This window comes from Heptranchias perlo, chromosome 5 (assembly GCF_035084215.1).
Source record: "Heptranchias perlo isolate sHepPer1 chromosome 5, sHepPer1.hap1, whole genome shotgun sequence".
Taxonomy (NCBI): domain Eukaryota; kingdom Metazoa; phylum Chordata; class Chondrichthyes; order Hexanchiformes; family Hexanchidae; genus Heptranchias; species Heptranchias perlo.
This window is the reverse complement of record NC_090329.1, coordinates 15580277-15598007: the sequence shown is the minus strand read 5'-3', so window position 1 is coordinate 15598007 and position 17731 is coordinate 15580277. Positions and strand designations below refer to the sequence as shown.

The 17731-nt window shown below is 42.8% G+C and overlaps 1 protein-coding gene across 1 annotated transcript; it reads left to right on the top strand.

Moving 5' to 3' along the window:
* The first annotated feature begins 9401 nt into the window (after nucleotides 1–9401).
* On the top strand, nucleotides 9402–17226 carry LOC137321563 (adhesion G protein-coupled receptor B3-like). Its single transcript, XM_067983960.1, has 4 exons — nucleotides 9402–9535; nucleotides 12557–13349; nucleotides 16554–16729; nucleotides 17107–17226. Exons 2-4 carry the CDS (start codon nucleotides 12572–12574, stop codon nucleotides 17224–17226), a joined length of 1074 nt encoding a protein of 357 aa, XP_067840061.1. The 5' UTR covers nucleotides 9402–9535; nucleotides 12557–12571.
* Nucleotides 17227–17731: the final 505 nt, after the last annotated feature.

Sequence of the window (17731 nt, the reverse complement as noted above, 5' to 3'; positions counted from 1 at the left end):
CCTATTCTGATTTTTCTTTTGTTATTTATCTATCTGTGGAATGCTTTACTATTGCTTTTTATATTCCTTGATAATTTAATTTTGTAGTTCCTCTTTGCTTTCCTAAGTGTTTACTTGACTTCTTGCCTAACCTCTTCGTATTCCCTTTTGTCATCCTCTCCTTTATTGTCTATTTGCTTAGTGTATGCCTTTTACTTTAGTTTCAATTTTACTCTTATTTCTTTATTCATCCATGGTATTTCATTATTGGCTAGTTTGTTCTTATTTTTTAGAGGAATATATTTCTCCTGAACTCTATTGATCACCATTTTAAATATTTCCCACTGCTGTTCTATCTTTTTGTCTGTCAATTTTTTTTTCCAGTTTACTTTCCCAAGTTCCATTCTCACCCCCTCAAAATTAGCTTTTTTCCAATCAATTACTTTGGGCTTTGTTTTACTTATGTCTTTCTCCGTCATTATTTTAAACCTTATTATGTTATGATCGCTATTGCCTAGATGTTCCCCCACGTTTAATTCTCTTATCTGCTCTGGTTCATTTCCTATTACTTGATCCAGCTGTGATTCCTCTCTTGTTGGTCTTCTCACATACTGGGTAAGAAAGGAGTCCTGTACACATTGTAAAAACTCCATTCTCCTTTCCCCTTTCCTACCTCTTCTTGCCATTTAATTTGGGAGTAGTTGAAATCTCCCATGATTATTATTCAATATTTTTTACTCATTTCATAGATTTGCCTATATATTTCTTCCTCCACTTCCCTTCCACTATTTGGTGGTACCTATTAATGTGATTGATCCCTTATCTTTTGACTCAATCCATATGGATTCTGCTTCTATCTTAATATTATGTCCCTTTTTTCTATTGCTATTATGTTGTCTCTAATTAGTACAGCTACTCCAACCCCCTTCCTTCCCTATTCTTTCTAAATATATTATATCCTGGAATATGTAACTGCCAGTCTTGTTCTTTATGTAGCCATGCTTCAGTTATCCCAACTAGATCTGCCTCCTCGCTACAAATTAGTGCCTCCAGTTCCAACATTGCTAAAACAGCTTATCTGGTCATTTATTGCAATACTGTTTGTGGGACTTTGCCGTGCAGAAACTGGCTGCCACGTTTCCCTACATTACAACCGTGACTACACTTTAAAAGTACCTCATTGGCAGTGAAATGCTTTAGGACATCCTGAAGTCATGGAAAGTGCTATATAGATGCAAGTTCATTCTTTTATTTATATATATTTATATAAAATTAGAAATAATTTTGTAATGAATAATCAGAAAAAGACACAAAATCAACAGGGAATTTCTTTGCTCTCTGAATTCTTAAAACAAAGGTCAAAATTATAACTTTGGCTTTCGTGCAGAAATAGTGTTGGGGGTATTTTGTGGGTTAATTCTATTTTATGAATGAACAGTATATCCTGATTTATTGAAATGTAACACAGAATAGTTTTATAGACTACCACTATACTGGCATGGGATAGTGCCAAGGCAGATGGGGTCTTGGTTTAACATCTCATCTCATCCAAACATCTCATCCAAAAGACAGCATCTTCAACAATGCAGCACTCCCTCAGTACTGCACTGAAGTGTCAGCTTAGATTTTATGCTCAAGTCTCTGTAGTGGGACTTGAACCCACAACTTTCTGACTCAGCAGCAATAGTATGCTGACAATGGCCATGTTTTCCAATATTTGCCAATTTTAGTGGATGCATAGACATGTGGAAACAGTGCTACAATGCTGGTAAAAGGTCCATGTTTAATGCTGCTCTGAAGATTGCCGGTGATGGACTGGGGTTGACAATTGTAAACAATTTTACAACACCAAGTTATAGTCCAGCAATTTTATTTTAAATTCACAAGCTTTCGGAGATTTTCTCCTTCCTCAGGCAAATGTTTCAAGATCTCCTTGAAGCCTACGCATTTATACATATTGAACAATAATAAATGGTGTTTACAGACTGCCTCTGCAACTGCCCGTTGCCAAGGCAATCACCGTGTTCAGACAGAGAGGTGTTACCTGCAGAACCTCCGAATACACATTCAATAAAAAAACAAACAGGGAAAAAAAAACAGAGAAAAAAAAACACAGAGAGAGGCAGAAACATCCGGAAGGCAGAGAGAGCCAGCAAATGACCCATTATATTAAAAACAGATAACATTTGTTCGCTGGTGGGGTAACGTGTAGCGTGACATGAACCCAAGATCCCGGTTGAGGCCGTCCTCATGGGTGCGGAACTTGGCTATCAATTTCTGCTCGACGATTTTGCGTTGTCGTGTGTCTCGAAGGCCGCCTTGGAGTACGCTTACCCGAAGGTCGGTGGATGAATGTCCATGACTGCTGAAGTGTTCCCCGACTGGGAGGGAACCCTCCTGTTTGGCGATTGTTGCGCGGTGTCCGTTCATCCGTTGTCGCAGCGTCTGCATGGTCTCGCCAATGTACCATGCTCTGGGGCATCCTTTCCTGCAACGTATGAGGTAGACAACGTTGGCTGAGTCACAGGAGTATGAACCATGCACCTGGTGGGTGGTGTCATCTCGTGTGATGGTGGTATCTGTGTCGATGATCTGGCATGTCTTGCAGAGGTTACCGTGGCAGGGTTGTGTGGCGTCGTGGACGCTGTTCTCTTGAAAGCTAGGTAGTTTGCTGCGAACGATGGTCTGTTTGAGGTTGGGTGGCTGTTTAAAGGCGAGTAGTGGAGGTGTGGGGATGGCCATAGCGAGGTGTTTGTCCTCATTGATGACATGTTGAAGGCTGCGGAGAACATGGCGTAGTTTCTCCGCTCCGGGGAAGTACTGGACGACAAAGGGTACTCTGTTGGTTGCGTCCCGTGTTAGTCTCCTGAGGAGGTCTATGCGATTTTTTGCTGTGGCCCGTCGGAACTGTCGATCGATGAGTCGAGCGTCATATCCCGTTCTTACTAGGGCGTCTTTCAGCGTCTGTAGGTGTCCATCGCGTTCCTCCTCGTCTGAGCAGACCCTGTGTATTCGCAGGGCCTGTCCATAGGGGATGGCCTCTTTGACGTGGTTAGGGTGGAAGCTGGAAAAGTGGAGCATCGTGAGGTTGTCCGTGGGCTTGCGGTAGAGTGAGGTGCTGAGGTGCCCGTCTTTGATGGAGATTCGTGTGTCCAAGAAAGAAACTGATTCTGAGGAGTAGTCCATGGTGAGCTTGATGGTGGGATGGAACTTGTTGATGTTATCGTGTAGTCTCTTTAGTGATTCCTTGCCGTGGGTCCATAGAAAGAAAATGTCGTCGATGTATCTGGTGTATAGTGTTGGTTGGAGGTCTTGTGCAGTGAAGAAGTCCTGCTCGAACTTGTGCATGAAAATGTTGGCGTATTGGGGTGCGAATTTGGTCCCCATGGCTGTTCCGTGTGTTTGGGTAAAGAACTGGTTATCGAAGGTGAAGACATTGTGATCCAGGATGAAGCGGATGAGTTGTAGGATGGCTTCCGGAGATTGGCTGTTGTTGGTGTTGAGTATTGATGCTGTCGCAGCGATGCCGTCATCGTGGGGGATACTGGTGTATAGTGCCGAGACGTCCATCGTGGTGAGAAGTGTTCCTGGTTCAACTGGTCCGTGGGTACTGAGTTTTTGTAGGAAGTCTGTAGTGTCACGACAGAAGCTGGGGGTTCCCTGTACGATGGGTTTCAGGATGCCCTCGATGTATCCAGAGAGGTTCTCACACAGGGTTCCGTTGCCTGATACGATGGGACGTCCGGGTGTGTTGGCTTTGTGTATCTTTGGGAGGCAGTAGAAGTCTCCCACGCGGGGATTACGTGGGATGCTCTGAAGATTGCCCTATTCAAATAACTGAAAAGAAAAAAAACATGTATGTAGCTTGTTAAGGCCTTGTTGAAGGGCAGTCAAAAACAACTTGTGTGGATTTATGTGAGGGCAGGGAAATAATTGAAAAGTGAATATTGAACTCTAGGTCAGACCTGGCATTAGTTAGCTTCACCCATGGGAAGATTTCAAAGTATCTTCACAGATGCAGAGATACTTGAAAGATAAGCAAGAGATTACACAATAAAGTGAGAGGCAAAAAAATAACACATTTTGTTCTCATTATCAAAGCATGACCTTTATACAGAAAAAAAACAGTTCTGTTGGCATTCAGAAGTGGCAGTGTCACAAATATAAGAAATCCAGGTTACCTTTTCTGCATAAGCATGCTTGAGCACAAAGCAAATTCTTCAACTTATGTCAAGCATTTAACAACATTGGAAGGTGTCAGCTTTGGCTCAGTTGGTGGCACTCTCACCTCTGAGTCAGAAAGTCATGGGTTCAAGTCCCACTGCAGAGACTTGAGCATAAAATCTAGGCTGACACTTCAGTGCAGTACTGAGGGAGTGCTGCACTGTTGAAGATGCTGTCTTTTGGATGAAATGTTAAACCAAGGCCCCATCTGCCTTGGCACTATTTTGGCGAAGAGCAGGGGAATTCTTCCTGGTGTCCTGGCCAATATTTGTCCCTTGAACCAACATCACTAAAACAGATTATTTGGTAATCATCTCATTGCAGTATGTGGGACCTTGCTGTGTGCAAATTGGCTGCTGCACTTCCTACATTGCAATAGCCAATAGCAACTACGCTTCAAAAGTATTTATTTGGCTGGAAAGCACTTTGGGACATCCTGAGGTCATGAAAGGCGTTATATAAATGCAAGTCTATTTTTCTTTTCTTCCTAGTCAAATGCAGAAGCTACCACAAGGGTAACCCTTAACTCAACTCAACAATTGTCCTTCAAGTTTTATGTCTGATGCATGTCTCTCACTGATCAATCTCAGCCTGTGCTGCTCCTTGATAATTCTTTGCGATATCCTGACAAGTTTCACAGACCAAACAGTGTGTATCAGCATGAACCTCCATGGAAATAAATTTCTGCTTCAGCATCGCAAGGCATTGGCGACACTGGTGACAGATGTGAATGCAGCCTGTCGATGAAACATACTATTTGAACTTGCTGTTTATCCATTTTACATGAAAATTGCACACTCCACGGCTGCATTACTGAGCTTTTCAGTATTTACGACAGTGAAGTGGCTTGTCAGCTGCCTTGAAAATGTTAAATGATCATTATTACAGGCGCAGGGTGTTCTCATTCCAACTAATTAAATTACCCCATTGTAAAGCAATTGTGGGCAATTGCCATTTTGTAATGTGGTAAAATCAATGAAAAATTCAGCCCCTTTTTCATAAAAAAGAGGAAAATGTGACTTTAGATTTCTAACAAGGTTCAGTGCTGAGCGTCATAGAACGGAGAGAGAAAAAAATCTGACCGACAAGCTTTAGCCTGGGTTGATACTGTAGCATTTGCTTCACTCTCATCAGAGTGTTCACAGGAGACAACCAAAGTTAGAACACAACTTGAAACTCAAAATTGGTTCAGTCAGCTTTAGCATGGTTTGATTGAAGGGGAAGGGAATTCTTATTTTTCACAGTCTCTTTTCATCTGATCTTTCTTCCTTCCATTCTATGAGCATTTGGAAATATAATTATTAAACCTCCCTGGCATGTGCTTCCTCCTGTAGCATGTTGGGGATATTGCAAGAAGTAATATATCTCGAATAAAGTTACAAGAGATCAGTGCAGGGGACGCTTCTGCTTCAGAACTAAACGATGATGGACTAATTGAATTGATACCAACTAGGAGGGGAAATCAGTAACTCATTTTGAAGTGAAGGGCAGGAGGTGCATTTGACCCCTTTACTTTGGTCTTGACTGAAGACACAAATAATTAGTAAGATGCTGATGCCTTAATCTGAGTCAAGAAAATCTCCAATAAGAAATGTGTACATGTAAAGGCGTTGAGTTAGTTAGTTGAGAGGTTAGAACTATCAGGAAAGATTGAACAGGCTGGGGCTCTTTTCTCTAGAAAAGGGAAGGCTGAGGGGTGACCTGATTGAGGTCTTTAAAATTATGAAAGGGTTTGACAGGGTAGATGTAGAGAAGATGTTTCCACTTGTGGGGGAGTCCAAAACTAGGGGCCATAAATATAACATAGTCACTAATAAATCCAATAAAGAATTCAGGAGAAACTTCTTTACTCAGATAGTGGTTTGAATGTGGATCTTGCTGCCACAAGCAGTAGTTGAGGTGAATAGCATGGATGTCTTTAAGGGGAAGCTAGAAAAGTACATGAGGGAGAAAAGAATAGAAGGATATGCAGCTAGAGTTAAATGAAGTAGGGTAGGAGGAGATTCATGTGGAGCATGGACCAGTTGGGCCGAACGGCCTGTTTCTGTGCTGTGCATTCTATGTAATTCCATGTAATGTAATGTAATTCTAATTGGCAAAGTTAAATGTTAAAATGCCAATCCATGTGAAATTATGGTCATCCGTTAATCCAATGAAAAGGACTTTCTTGGTCCAGAAGGGTCACCTGAGCAGTGTTCCATTTGGGATCCTGATATGGTACTAGGGACCATTTTGAGAGAAGTGGGGATCCAAAACTCTGCTGCCTGTATCTTAACTCGCACCAAGTCCCGTTCATCCGCTGACCTACACTGGCTGGCAACGCCTCAATTTTAAAATTCTCATCTTTGTTTTCAAATCCCTTCATGGCCTTGTCCCTCCCTATCTCTGTAACCTCCTCCAGTCCTACAATCCTCCGAGATCTCTGCACTCCTCCAATTCTCGTCTCTTGCACATCCCCGGTTTTAATTGCTCAACCATTGGCGGCCGTGCCTTCAGCTGCCTCGGCCCTAAGCTCTGGAATTCCCTCCCTAAACCTCTCCAGCTCTCTACCTCTCTCTCCTCCTTTAAGATGCTCTTTAAAACCTACCTCTTTGATCAAGCTTTTGGTCACCTGTCCTAATATCTCCTGTGTAGCTCAGTGGCAAATTTTGTTTGATAATCGCTCCTGTGAAGCGCCTTGGGACATTTTACTACATTAAAGGCGCTATATAAATGCAAGTCGTTGATCCTGTTGTTGATATGAAGTGAAATGTGAGTTCGAAAAACTGATAAAAGGTTATATAAAAGCACACCATTTAAGAGATTCTTGTTAACACATGGAGGGCTGTTAATGGGGTTCACGGCTTTATTCAAACAGCAGAATGAGTGTTAGCAACTAGAGGCACCAGGTGGTACCAATGAATTGCGCTATCGTGTCACTTACAGTGCTGGGATCTATTGGCATCAAGAGACAACTTGGACCGAGTTTAAAGCGAAGCCCAATTTGACAACATGCACAACTTCCATTTTTAAAAAAACTGTCCAGTCAATGGTATGTTCGCAGGTGCTTTTCACAGCGAGTCCTATTTTAAATAATTTAAACATTCACATGGAACTGACGACAGGCTTGAAGCTACATGACCAGAATACAAGCAAGTGACAAGGTGGTAGTAGCGAGAGAGAGAGCGAGAGAGATGCTGTGTGTCTGCCCTAAACTCGGTTTAAATGAAAGGACTGGAGAGCAATGTGATTGTGATTTAATAGTTGACCTACCCGGATTACTGCCAAAGGCGGCTGCGTTCGTTGCCTTGTGCTGTCTGGAGACTGGATTCCAAGGGCTGCTACCGGTTAATTCACAAAGTAAAAAAAAAAACAATTTTTAAAAAAAGAAACCAAAAGCACAGCACTGGCAACTAACAGCAGCCGATCTTCAGCAGGCGATGTCGTTTACATCGTGACCACTAACAGAGCAGACCAGACAGCCGTATTTCCCACCCCCACACACACACACATTCAAAACTGTGTGCTCGTTCCTATTAACCCGGTCGCCCTATGAGCGGATCAAGCAAGGGGTGAGTCACCGGCCAGCCTCCCTATTACTGCCGGGATCTTTTGCTTTGAGCCCTGTGTCGGTGTCAGCCATTCTGCCAGGTTTTACATACATTTTATATATATTTTTTTAAAAACACAAGCCATCAAGCGGCAACTGCAAATAAGAACATGTCAGAGCGTTGTGAATGGGGCACTTTCCCTGTTGGTGATGGCGTGTGGCGCTCCAGTAGAAACAGGGATGAATGTCCACAATCTTCATTTTTATGTATTCATTCGCTTGAATATGTGTTTCACCATGTTTCACAAAATAATTAAAACGTGCCGTCCGCCTTTAAAAGGTAAGGGGAGCGTTTTATAACCGATGTCAGCTATCCTCCTTGATATAACAGCGCCGCGGTTCTGTTGTCTTCTCGCTCTGGTCATCTTGACGCTCTAATCCCATGGATATTGTACCAGAGATGGGCACTGTGTCATCTGGCGGTAAACCTCTTGCTACTTTTTTTTTGTTATGTAAGTCGGGTTGGTCGGCCGTTTGCGATTGATTTGCGAAATCCCGAGTCTGCTTGCCGAAGGGACCATACCCCCGAAATGAGACTCTTAACCCCCCTCTCCCCATAAGCCTACTGTAAATATTTCCATAGTGAATTCCCACTCCAACATCCCCACTATTCCAAGCAACTATCTCCCAGCCATTGTGCCACCAATGCAATATGTGAAATGAACTCTCGACTTGGTACAAAATGAGACTCCTCCAATATTCGCAGAGCAGTGAATTCCACTGTGTTCAGATGAAACCTTTTACTTCGTGACTCTCAAGTCTACTTAACCCTTTTGAAACAGTGGAAGGCGCCTTTCCCCTCTCTCTGTGCCCACTGCCTTCAACCTTTGAATCTTTGCCAAGCTTAAACATTCAGCTACTTGGAAATTAATCATCAACACCCCGCACACCCCCGGACCCAACCGGGCATAAGAGAATTACCACTGCACCAAGCAACATTGTGTTGTGTCTCCGCTTGGATTCTCATCACTTAACCTGAGTCCTCCAGCGCGTCTTGTTGAGTTCCAAATAAAATCAATACCCCAGGCTGGTGGGGAATCAAAATAAAATAGACAGGAACTTTTATTTTCTCCCTTCTTTATCCCCCCCCCCCTCCCCTCCCTCAGCATCTCCCCGCTTTCTGCAGGATCCGATGCTGGTGTAAAATCCCTTCAGAGACACGCTCGCAAACGTTAATACGTGTCTGATCCGACCGAATGTGACGTGCAAACGCAGCCGCATCCTGAAAGCAGAGCTCCTCTCTCTCTCTCTGTACTGTACCAATCTCAGCCACTCTTAACATCTTTCTCCCCCCCCCCTCCCTCCCCACCATCATCATCCGCCAAGGATTTTTTTTCCTCCATGTCATCTCGGGAGAGTCCGCCAGTGATCTGAATCTATTTCCGCAGCAAGCAAGAATCTCAACAGCCTCCTCTCTTTTCCCTCCCCTTTTCCTTTTTTTTTGTGGGTTTTTAAAAAAATTATATATACTCTGTTTCTCAATATAGAATTTGAATTTCTCCTACTCCATCGGTTTTGACGGTTCTGCTTACAGGGGAGAGAGAGAGGGGGAAACAAACCCAATGCAAAACCAAACATGTATTCTGGAGTTTAATGGTTTTCTGGAGAATCGGTTCTAATTGTTGATTGTATTTAAGGGTAAAATGGGAAGAGTTAAATCCGAGGAATGGAAAAGCTTCCCACTCCACATTGGGCATGTGTGCTAGTATCGTAAAGAAATAGGCACAGCTTTCGGATTGTAAGGTAAGGGCAAGTTGTTTATTGTTTCTAGATCTTTGGAGACAGAGCTCACGATTGGTTAGTAAATATATATATATATTTATTTAAAAGCTGCAGTGAAGGGGAAGGAAACAATTTTCTTATCTTTGGAAATTAGACGGGCTATCCGTGTGTACTCGGTAACTGTTTCTGTTTTTTTTATATAAATATATCAAAATGATATTAAACATTTAGAGACAAACAACCCTCACAGACTTAAACAAGTGAGTTGTTTTGAGCGGGATCGCGGGGTGGGAAATGTTAGACGAGAAACGTGTTTGTCAAGGAAGTTGAGATGGAAGTCAGCCAGGCTGAGCCCCTCAGCATCCAGCCGAACTTGTGCAGAGTGGTGTTATGGCGCCGACTATGTTTAATAAAGAAAGACACCACTATTGCTTTTAAGATATAAACTTGTGCATATATACTGGAAATCCCTTTCACTGGCGTCTTGTGTTTTTTTTCCCTTTTCTTCAAATATCTCTCCAGACAAACATATAAACCTGACCTGTCCACCGACTTGAGTCATATGTTTCCAATAGTTAGGTAATGCGTGCTCGTTTCCTTGCCGCGTTTGCAATACTTATATTCATGAAAACGACCTGCTGTTAGTTGAATGCGGTTACTGCTGTTGAAAAGTAAGAAAAAAAAACAAAAATCAGGGTTGATTGTGTGGGCTTCAGGCGCCCGGTTCGCAGCCTGTGATCCGGCTCAGCTGGATAAGGGAGAGGATGTGGATGTAGATGCGAAGCTGCTGTGACATTCCCCGCTCACTGGCGTCTCACAGTGACTTAAACGCCTCCACAAGAGGGGAGGGAATGGCTCTGCATCAGCGCTGCTTGGGTTTTGGGCGCTAAACAACGGTTCTTCCAAAGCTGCATTTAACAAGGTCTCCAATTACACGGAGCCAGGGGCGCATGACACTGGTGTTCTTACATGCAATCCCCCTTTTAAAAGTGTCATTTTAATCAGACGCAGTGGAACTTTTGTCAGTCAATTTAGAGCTAAAATGAACAAGGACAGACCAGCTAGATCGTGGGGATTTGCAGCAACATCTGCAGATTTATAAAATTTTGAAGGGTGTTTTAATTGAAGTCTTAGCTGTAAGCTTTAAAACTACACCACCATTAAATCGTGCTACGTTCCAGCAACCCGGCTGCTTGGTCTTGCTTAAGTTAAGGTTGCATTCAAATTGTGGAGATTCAATCGACACTGTCAGGTTTGATAAGGACTCATGTATGAGCTGTTAATTTAGGTGAATAACGAAGAACATAATGGGGTAACAACGCGTCTCTACGACAATCTTGCGGGGTTTTAATTTTTTTAAAATTTCGCAATGCAAATAGATTTGCACGCTATTCCTAGCCAAATGTTGTCTTTTTTTTTACTAATCTTGGAACATGTTATCATGTCTTCAATTCAGTCATCAGTTCAGGTAGAATGCCCAGGGTCTCCCAATCTCATTTAATATTCAAGAAGATGCGCATTGTTTACACATTATGGGTCCCACTGGATGACGTGAATTGGAATGTAAAGACTTATTAAGAAAGAAAATAAAGTTCATTCTCACTGATTGCAAAGTGCTTCTGTACATCGCAGAACCAAAAGACGTAGGGTTAACTTTAAAGGAAGAATTATATGAGGGAAGAGATGCAGGGAGATGGACTGTGAAAGATAGACCGTGTGTAAGGGCTCTTAACTAGATACATCTTTATGCTAACTTATGTAGTTCATAATGCCGACTAGTCTGTGTAATTTCTATGTGTTCAACCTATTTGTACATTAGGGGTACTTATATCTTTGATCTCCGTTTGGAATTTTAGCACATTCCACGTTTATCTCAGAAATAGCCAACTCAATAATATCTTGAAAATAATGCGGACGTGCTGGGAATTCTTTACATACTAGACGCGGCAAAAAAAACACGAATGCATAATATTTTAAAACCTCACATTATAAAGTACCTGACTAGGATTTTTTTGAAAATGTAATTTAAAAAACCAATTATAAAATACATAAATCAGAAACGGGATCATCTGGCGGAATCGAGCTCAAGGTTGCAACGGAGCCACCTTTTTGTTTTTACTGAATTTTGGATTCGGGAATGCCTTTTTCTTAAAACAGTACGCCGATGACTACATGCTGTTCTTGTTTAACTGCATTTTAGGAGCTCGGTTCAGTAAGTAACTCCAAAAGAAAGTCGGACAACAAATATCCGATTGTTCCAGGCTGTACAATCGGATATTTGTTTAGAAATGATTTTAGAAATGATTTTTTTGTTTGCAAATTTAAAAAAAAAGTTTTTAGCAGAACTACCTTTTCAATGGCAGTGACAAGCAGGGTCGCGAAACAAGAGAGCGGGATTTGTACAGATATACCCGTCTGCCTGGAGACTACATTCGACAACCCGATCTCCAGCCTTAAAATTAATGTTAATCATCCACTCGGCAGCGCTTTAAACACAATCTATACAATGATTACAGTTGAAAGGAGCACTTCATTAAAATGTGGTTATTGATCGGTGTGGGCTGATTACTGTATTTTACGCAATATTTTCTTGTAATATAAGTGAACTTAACTTGCCAAGTTTTCATTCTAATTTATTCATGTGTTCGGTTCCGTATGTGGCATATTTAATGACGGATTGCCGCTGCTACCTTCGATATTTTGAAACAAAACTAGTCTGTAAAAGATGTTGTGATAGATAATTATTTGCTATGACTCCCCCTCTGTGTGTGTGTGTCTCTCTCTCGCTCGCTCTCTCTAGAGTGTATTGTGTACATATATGTATAAAACCCAGCACAGATATTGGGATAATATCCGCGTGGCGGCGTTGTTTTGTCAGCCATCAAACATAAACCTTAGCTTAAAATTCAGGCCATCATATCAATGATATCCCAACTCTTTTTAATGGCGTAATAATCACTCAGAATCGGTAATCACCGACTGTCTTGTTGTTGTCTCCTTCCTAAGTTGTTACTTGCATTTTGATCTCCTTCCTTTCCCCAGGTCAAATGACATAGGATGAGGGCCTTTGGTGACCTGATGACTTATATGTTTGCAACCCATCTCCTGGTTATGGTTGGATTTAACGTTGCCGAGGACCTTTGCTCCACGTTCGTGAAGGGAGTCATTTACGGATCGTATTCGCTCAACGAATTATTTCCCCAAAACTCCACCAATTGCACGTGGACCTTGGAAAACCCGGACCCGACCAAATACACAATCTACCTGAAATTTTCTAAAAGGGACCACGGCTGCTCCAACTTCTCCCTATGGGCGTATCAGTTCGACCACTACTCCCCTGAGAAGATACGGGACCTACTGAGAAGCACCAAATCCGTCGTTCACTTGTGCCAGGCGAGGAGTATGTTTGTGTTTTTGGAGTTTGACAAGAATTTCGTCCAGTTGCGCCGCCTGGTTCAGTCGGACGGAAGGGTCGGACCCGTTCACGGGAAAGGGCAGAGTGGCCGGCCGGCTCTCGAGTTTCTGGTGTTGAACAAGGTGAGCCCCAGCGAGTTCGGCTGCCAGGTGCTATGCGGCTGGTTGGAGAGCTGCCTGAGAGCCGAGGGGCAAGTTGGAGGTGTCGGGGGAGGAGGAGGAAAAGGCAAGGGAGAGTCGGAGGCCGGCTCCTGCGGGGTGATGGACGCCAAGTGCAACTGTCAGCAGGATGTGATGACTGGCGTGGACGGGCTTGATATGGTTCTACCTCTCAATGCAGACACCGAGGGCTGCCTCTCCGCCCGCCTCCACACCACCCACACGTGCAATCTCACCGTGGGCAAGCGCACGCCCAGAAAAGGTAGGCAGTCGCCCTTATTTTACCTCAGTCCACTGGAACTGTCTGCCAAAAAACCCTTGAGGTACCAATTATATAGTAATTACACGCATCAAATAATTGCTATTATAATTACTATATATATAAAAATAATTTATATGTGTCATTACAATAACAACTATATAAAGTCACATTGTGTCTGTGTTTATATTCTGTTTTGAAGAGCCTGACCTATTTGTGGTTAGGTGTTTAACAAATTGGAATATCCCTCAAGCAATAGACTTGATGAGATGTTGACTCTTTTTGCTAGGATGCTAGGCATATCCGGGGATGAAAATGCAAGTTGGTTTTCCTAAACTTGACGATAGCTTTTGTAAAGAGCCTTTTTTTTTTGTGGATCTCTTCAAATTCCATTTGTCTCTTGTCTCTTGGACTGTACGGGTTCATTTATTTTACATAAAGCCAGAAATCCCCAAAAATCTTGTTAGACCTCTAAAGATATGTTTTTTTAAAAAAACCCTTAAAGACAAAAAAACCACGGTGCTCATATCAAACGTGACAGGTAGGAGAAGCACAGTGACTAGGGAGGTGATGCATGTTACCATTGGGGCGGAAGGAATTGGAATTTGGGAATATGTCTATTAATGAGAGCGGTAGAGCATTCAAGTCATTCAATATAGTTCCCAACATAGTATTGTCATCAATACTATTGCCTGTTATCCCTGTGGAAAGGGTTGCTGAGCTATAAAATGCATAAATATTTACATATTCGGTAACAAATAAGGCATCAGAAGTAACATTATTTGGGAGGGAGGAGCGTTTTTACTTTCTGTAGTGCTCCACCCATTGTTATTGTGACCTCTCCCAGCATCAGACACCAAAGAAGCCTCATTACCTATGTCAGGATTTGGACTTAAACTCAGGTAGAATACGCATTTCTAACTCATTCTATCCTAGCTTGATATTTTTGTAAGTAAGTTGTAACGTTACCGGGGTCCTGGTAAGCATGCAGCAACATTAATCAACTTGTCAAAAAATAAGCTTCTTCTCCATTGAGAAATTCCCAGAAGACATGTACAATGCAGAATTGCAACGGGCTGTCAGTTAGGAATAATCTACTTCCTTAATATTGGTAAACAACAATTGTCCACAGTTATATTATTCATTATTGTGTGCTGTTACCTTGTACATTTGACTGCAGAAGACCCCTACCAACATCATCACCGTTGAAGATGGATAAATTATTTTCTGGCCATATTCATTTATGTAACAGACTTGGCAGGCGAAATTTGGAGGAAAAAAGTGGGTTTTTCGGGGCTTCTCCTGCTCCGCCGTCGTAACTCCGGCGGAAGCTATAAGCCAGTAGGAGGATAATGAGCTGCAAACCCACGAATGGAAAGTGTTACTAACCGCTGGAGATAAACTCCTCCGTACTGGTTTTATAATTGTAGGGATTTCAGCCCACGGGATGTATCTTTGAGCCGCTGATACGGTGCAGATGGAGAACTTCTAAAGTGTCAGCTTTTTAGCTGAAATAGCTGCTATCTTTTATTAGAGGAAAATACACTTTTCGAAAATAAAGGTTTTTTTATGATGTACCAGACGAATGCCGGTTGATTGCAATATTGGTTTGAGATTTTTAAAAAAAGAAAAGCAAGCATAATAACACCTCCCATTTCTAGAAGTAGCTTTTAACTCGATTTAAAGCTGAAAATGTATAGCTGGACTTCTGTAATAACATGTATCGCATTAGTGGGGTGCAGTCTCTGAAAGGCTAGCCTGACACTGCTTTCTGATGGCTCCCTGAGCCGTGGTGTCTATTATTACCGTATTACTGTTAATAACAGCCTACAGTAAAAGAGAGTTGCCTTCCAAGCGTAGACAAACGTATCATGTCATTTAGAATGCAACCCAAGTCTTTGCGAAAAAAAAAGTTTCGGTACCAACCGGGATGCTGTAAATTGTGTATCCCTTGACGGCATTGACTTAAAAAAAAAACAAGCTACTTCATACAGTTTTTGCTCGCTTTATTGCTCACTGGAATTATTTTAAAAACGGCTCGGATTCCAAAAGTAGAGCATCCCGGCTGACACAGTGTGCAAGTGCAGGGATGAAAGAGACGAGTAGGTTGCCTGAATTGTGATAGGGAAGGGATGGGGTTCTCTCCATCCCCTGATCCACTAACCTCAAAGATGAGACCCACAAAAATTTCGGATTTTAGCTTTCTTCTTGAAGGGGAGAAAATTGCAGGGCTACGGGGCAAGAGCAGGGGAGTGGGACTAATTGGATAGCTCTTTCAAAGAGCCAGCATAGGCACGAATGGCCTCCTTCTGTGTTGTATGATTCTCTATGGGTATCTCTAGAGTGAAGGGCACAACAGAGCGAATAAAAGGAGCGTTTTTTTAAAAAAAAATTCTACACGTCCTATAAAATCCTTCACAACTCACACAATTGTTGATTCCTTCATCTTTGTATGGTTTATGGGTATTAAGCTTCATTTTAGATTCACCGTGACAATGATAAACCAGCAGTCACAGTGGCTAAACGCTGCTCTTGGAAACCACCGTCAATCCAGAGAATATTATTTATTGTATGAAAAGTAATGAACGATTTCCTTAAGAACAATTCGGGCTTAATCGGTGCTTTCGGGAGTAAAAGTTGGGAAAATATTACAGCATGGGAGTTTGATGGGGGTGTGGGGGGGGGGGGGAAGAGAGAATTATCAAAAGTTCTGCTGGGATGAGATGAGCTTTCTTCTTGAAGGGGAGAAATTTTACAGGGCAATGGGGGAAAGAGCAGGGGGAGTGGGACTAATTGGATAGCTCGTTCAAAGAGCCGGCACAGGCACGATGGGCCGAATGGCCTCTTCCTGCGCTGTACGATTCTATGAGGGGCTCAGGTTGTGAGATGGTGCCCACAGGGGGCATTGGTGCCGTTGCTCCTCTCTGGGGCAACCCAGCCTCACCCGTTGGAGTCCAGCTGGCAGTTTTTTTTGCACAGCAGCACTGGTGCGCTGTTGACTGATCTTTAACGCAGGCTGCTCCCTCTGGTAATCTCTCGCCATGTCCAAGTCCCGGGCGAGCAGCAATTCATTTATTTATCTATTATTGCTATCCCCATCTTGCCCAGGCACACCAAGGCACGAACGATTCAAGCGGTATTATTGTGCCTCCCGACAATACCAAGAATGCACTGATCGTATTCGCGTGACATTTGCGCCCTCTGCAGAAAGTTCTCAGAACAGACCCTCGTATCAGCGGCACACGGCAGAAAAACGTGGAATAAAAGCTCGAGGTTCATCGCCGTGTCTCGATGCTGCCAACTCAAAACACCCAGAAGATACTTCGTGCTACGAGTGTCCCTGTTTTTCGTTCGCGGTCACCGAACCCCATATGAGTGCAAACGTGATACAGAAAAATCCTTGGCACAGCTCCCGAAAAGGGGAAAAAATACATTCCTGACAGCTGTGCCTGGATTACGTTTTACACACACGTATATAGATGGCTAGATAGACAGACTGACAGTGATAGAGAAATTAGTGTGCTTGAAAATTGTCCAGAGATGAACTATTTGTTGCATTTTTTTTGGTCTGTTGTTTTGCAATTTGCCATTTACACACAATATTCTAAAACACATTGGCACCAGCTTAACAAAATTCTTGCAATTGTAGTTAGAATTGATACAGAAAAAAGCAATTCTGTATACGTCTGATTATGAGCAGTGTTGTTTCTCTGTTGGAATCTATTGTAAGCGTTGTACTGCGGATATGGTTGTGATGTAGACTCTGAATCGCGACCGGCAACACTCATGTTACGCCATGGCCACCAGTCGAGACCTCTGCGTGTACAAGCACAGAGCTCCACTCCCGAGGAACTCCGTGTGTGCACAAGCACAGTGCTAAAGTGATAAATGTTTAATGTTTAGTAGCAACTAAAACTCTACTGGAATTATACTCCATATCGTGTCTAGCCTAAGTGGTGTGAGGTGGCTTCTCGTGTTACTTGATTCTCAGTGCTTCCCATCGTCAGATTGGGACCTGACTCTACAGTCATGTTGCCACTTTCACATTGATGTATGGAGCACGCCAGCGTGAAACTACAATTGCAGCCTACGACTGAAGTACATTGGAATGTGCATATAATGAAGTCTATGTGGCGACACTAACTTGCATGCACTGAGAACCATTGCAGTCCTGCTAGATCATCTTCCCAAAATACAAACACTCATCTTAAGTTGCTTGGATCAGCAATGGATCACGTGGTGAGAGTTTCAGGAGGCAGACACCCTGCAACTACAGGGAGTTCAGGAGAAGAGAGCATGGGTGGCCACCAAGCAGATGGGGAGGAACAGGCAGGCGGTGCAGGAATCCCCTGGGAGTGTGGCATTCATAAATTGGTATTTAGTGC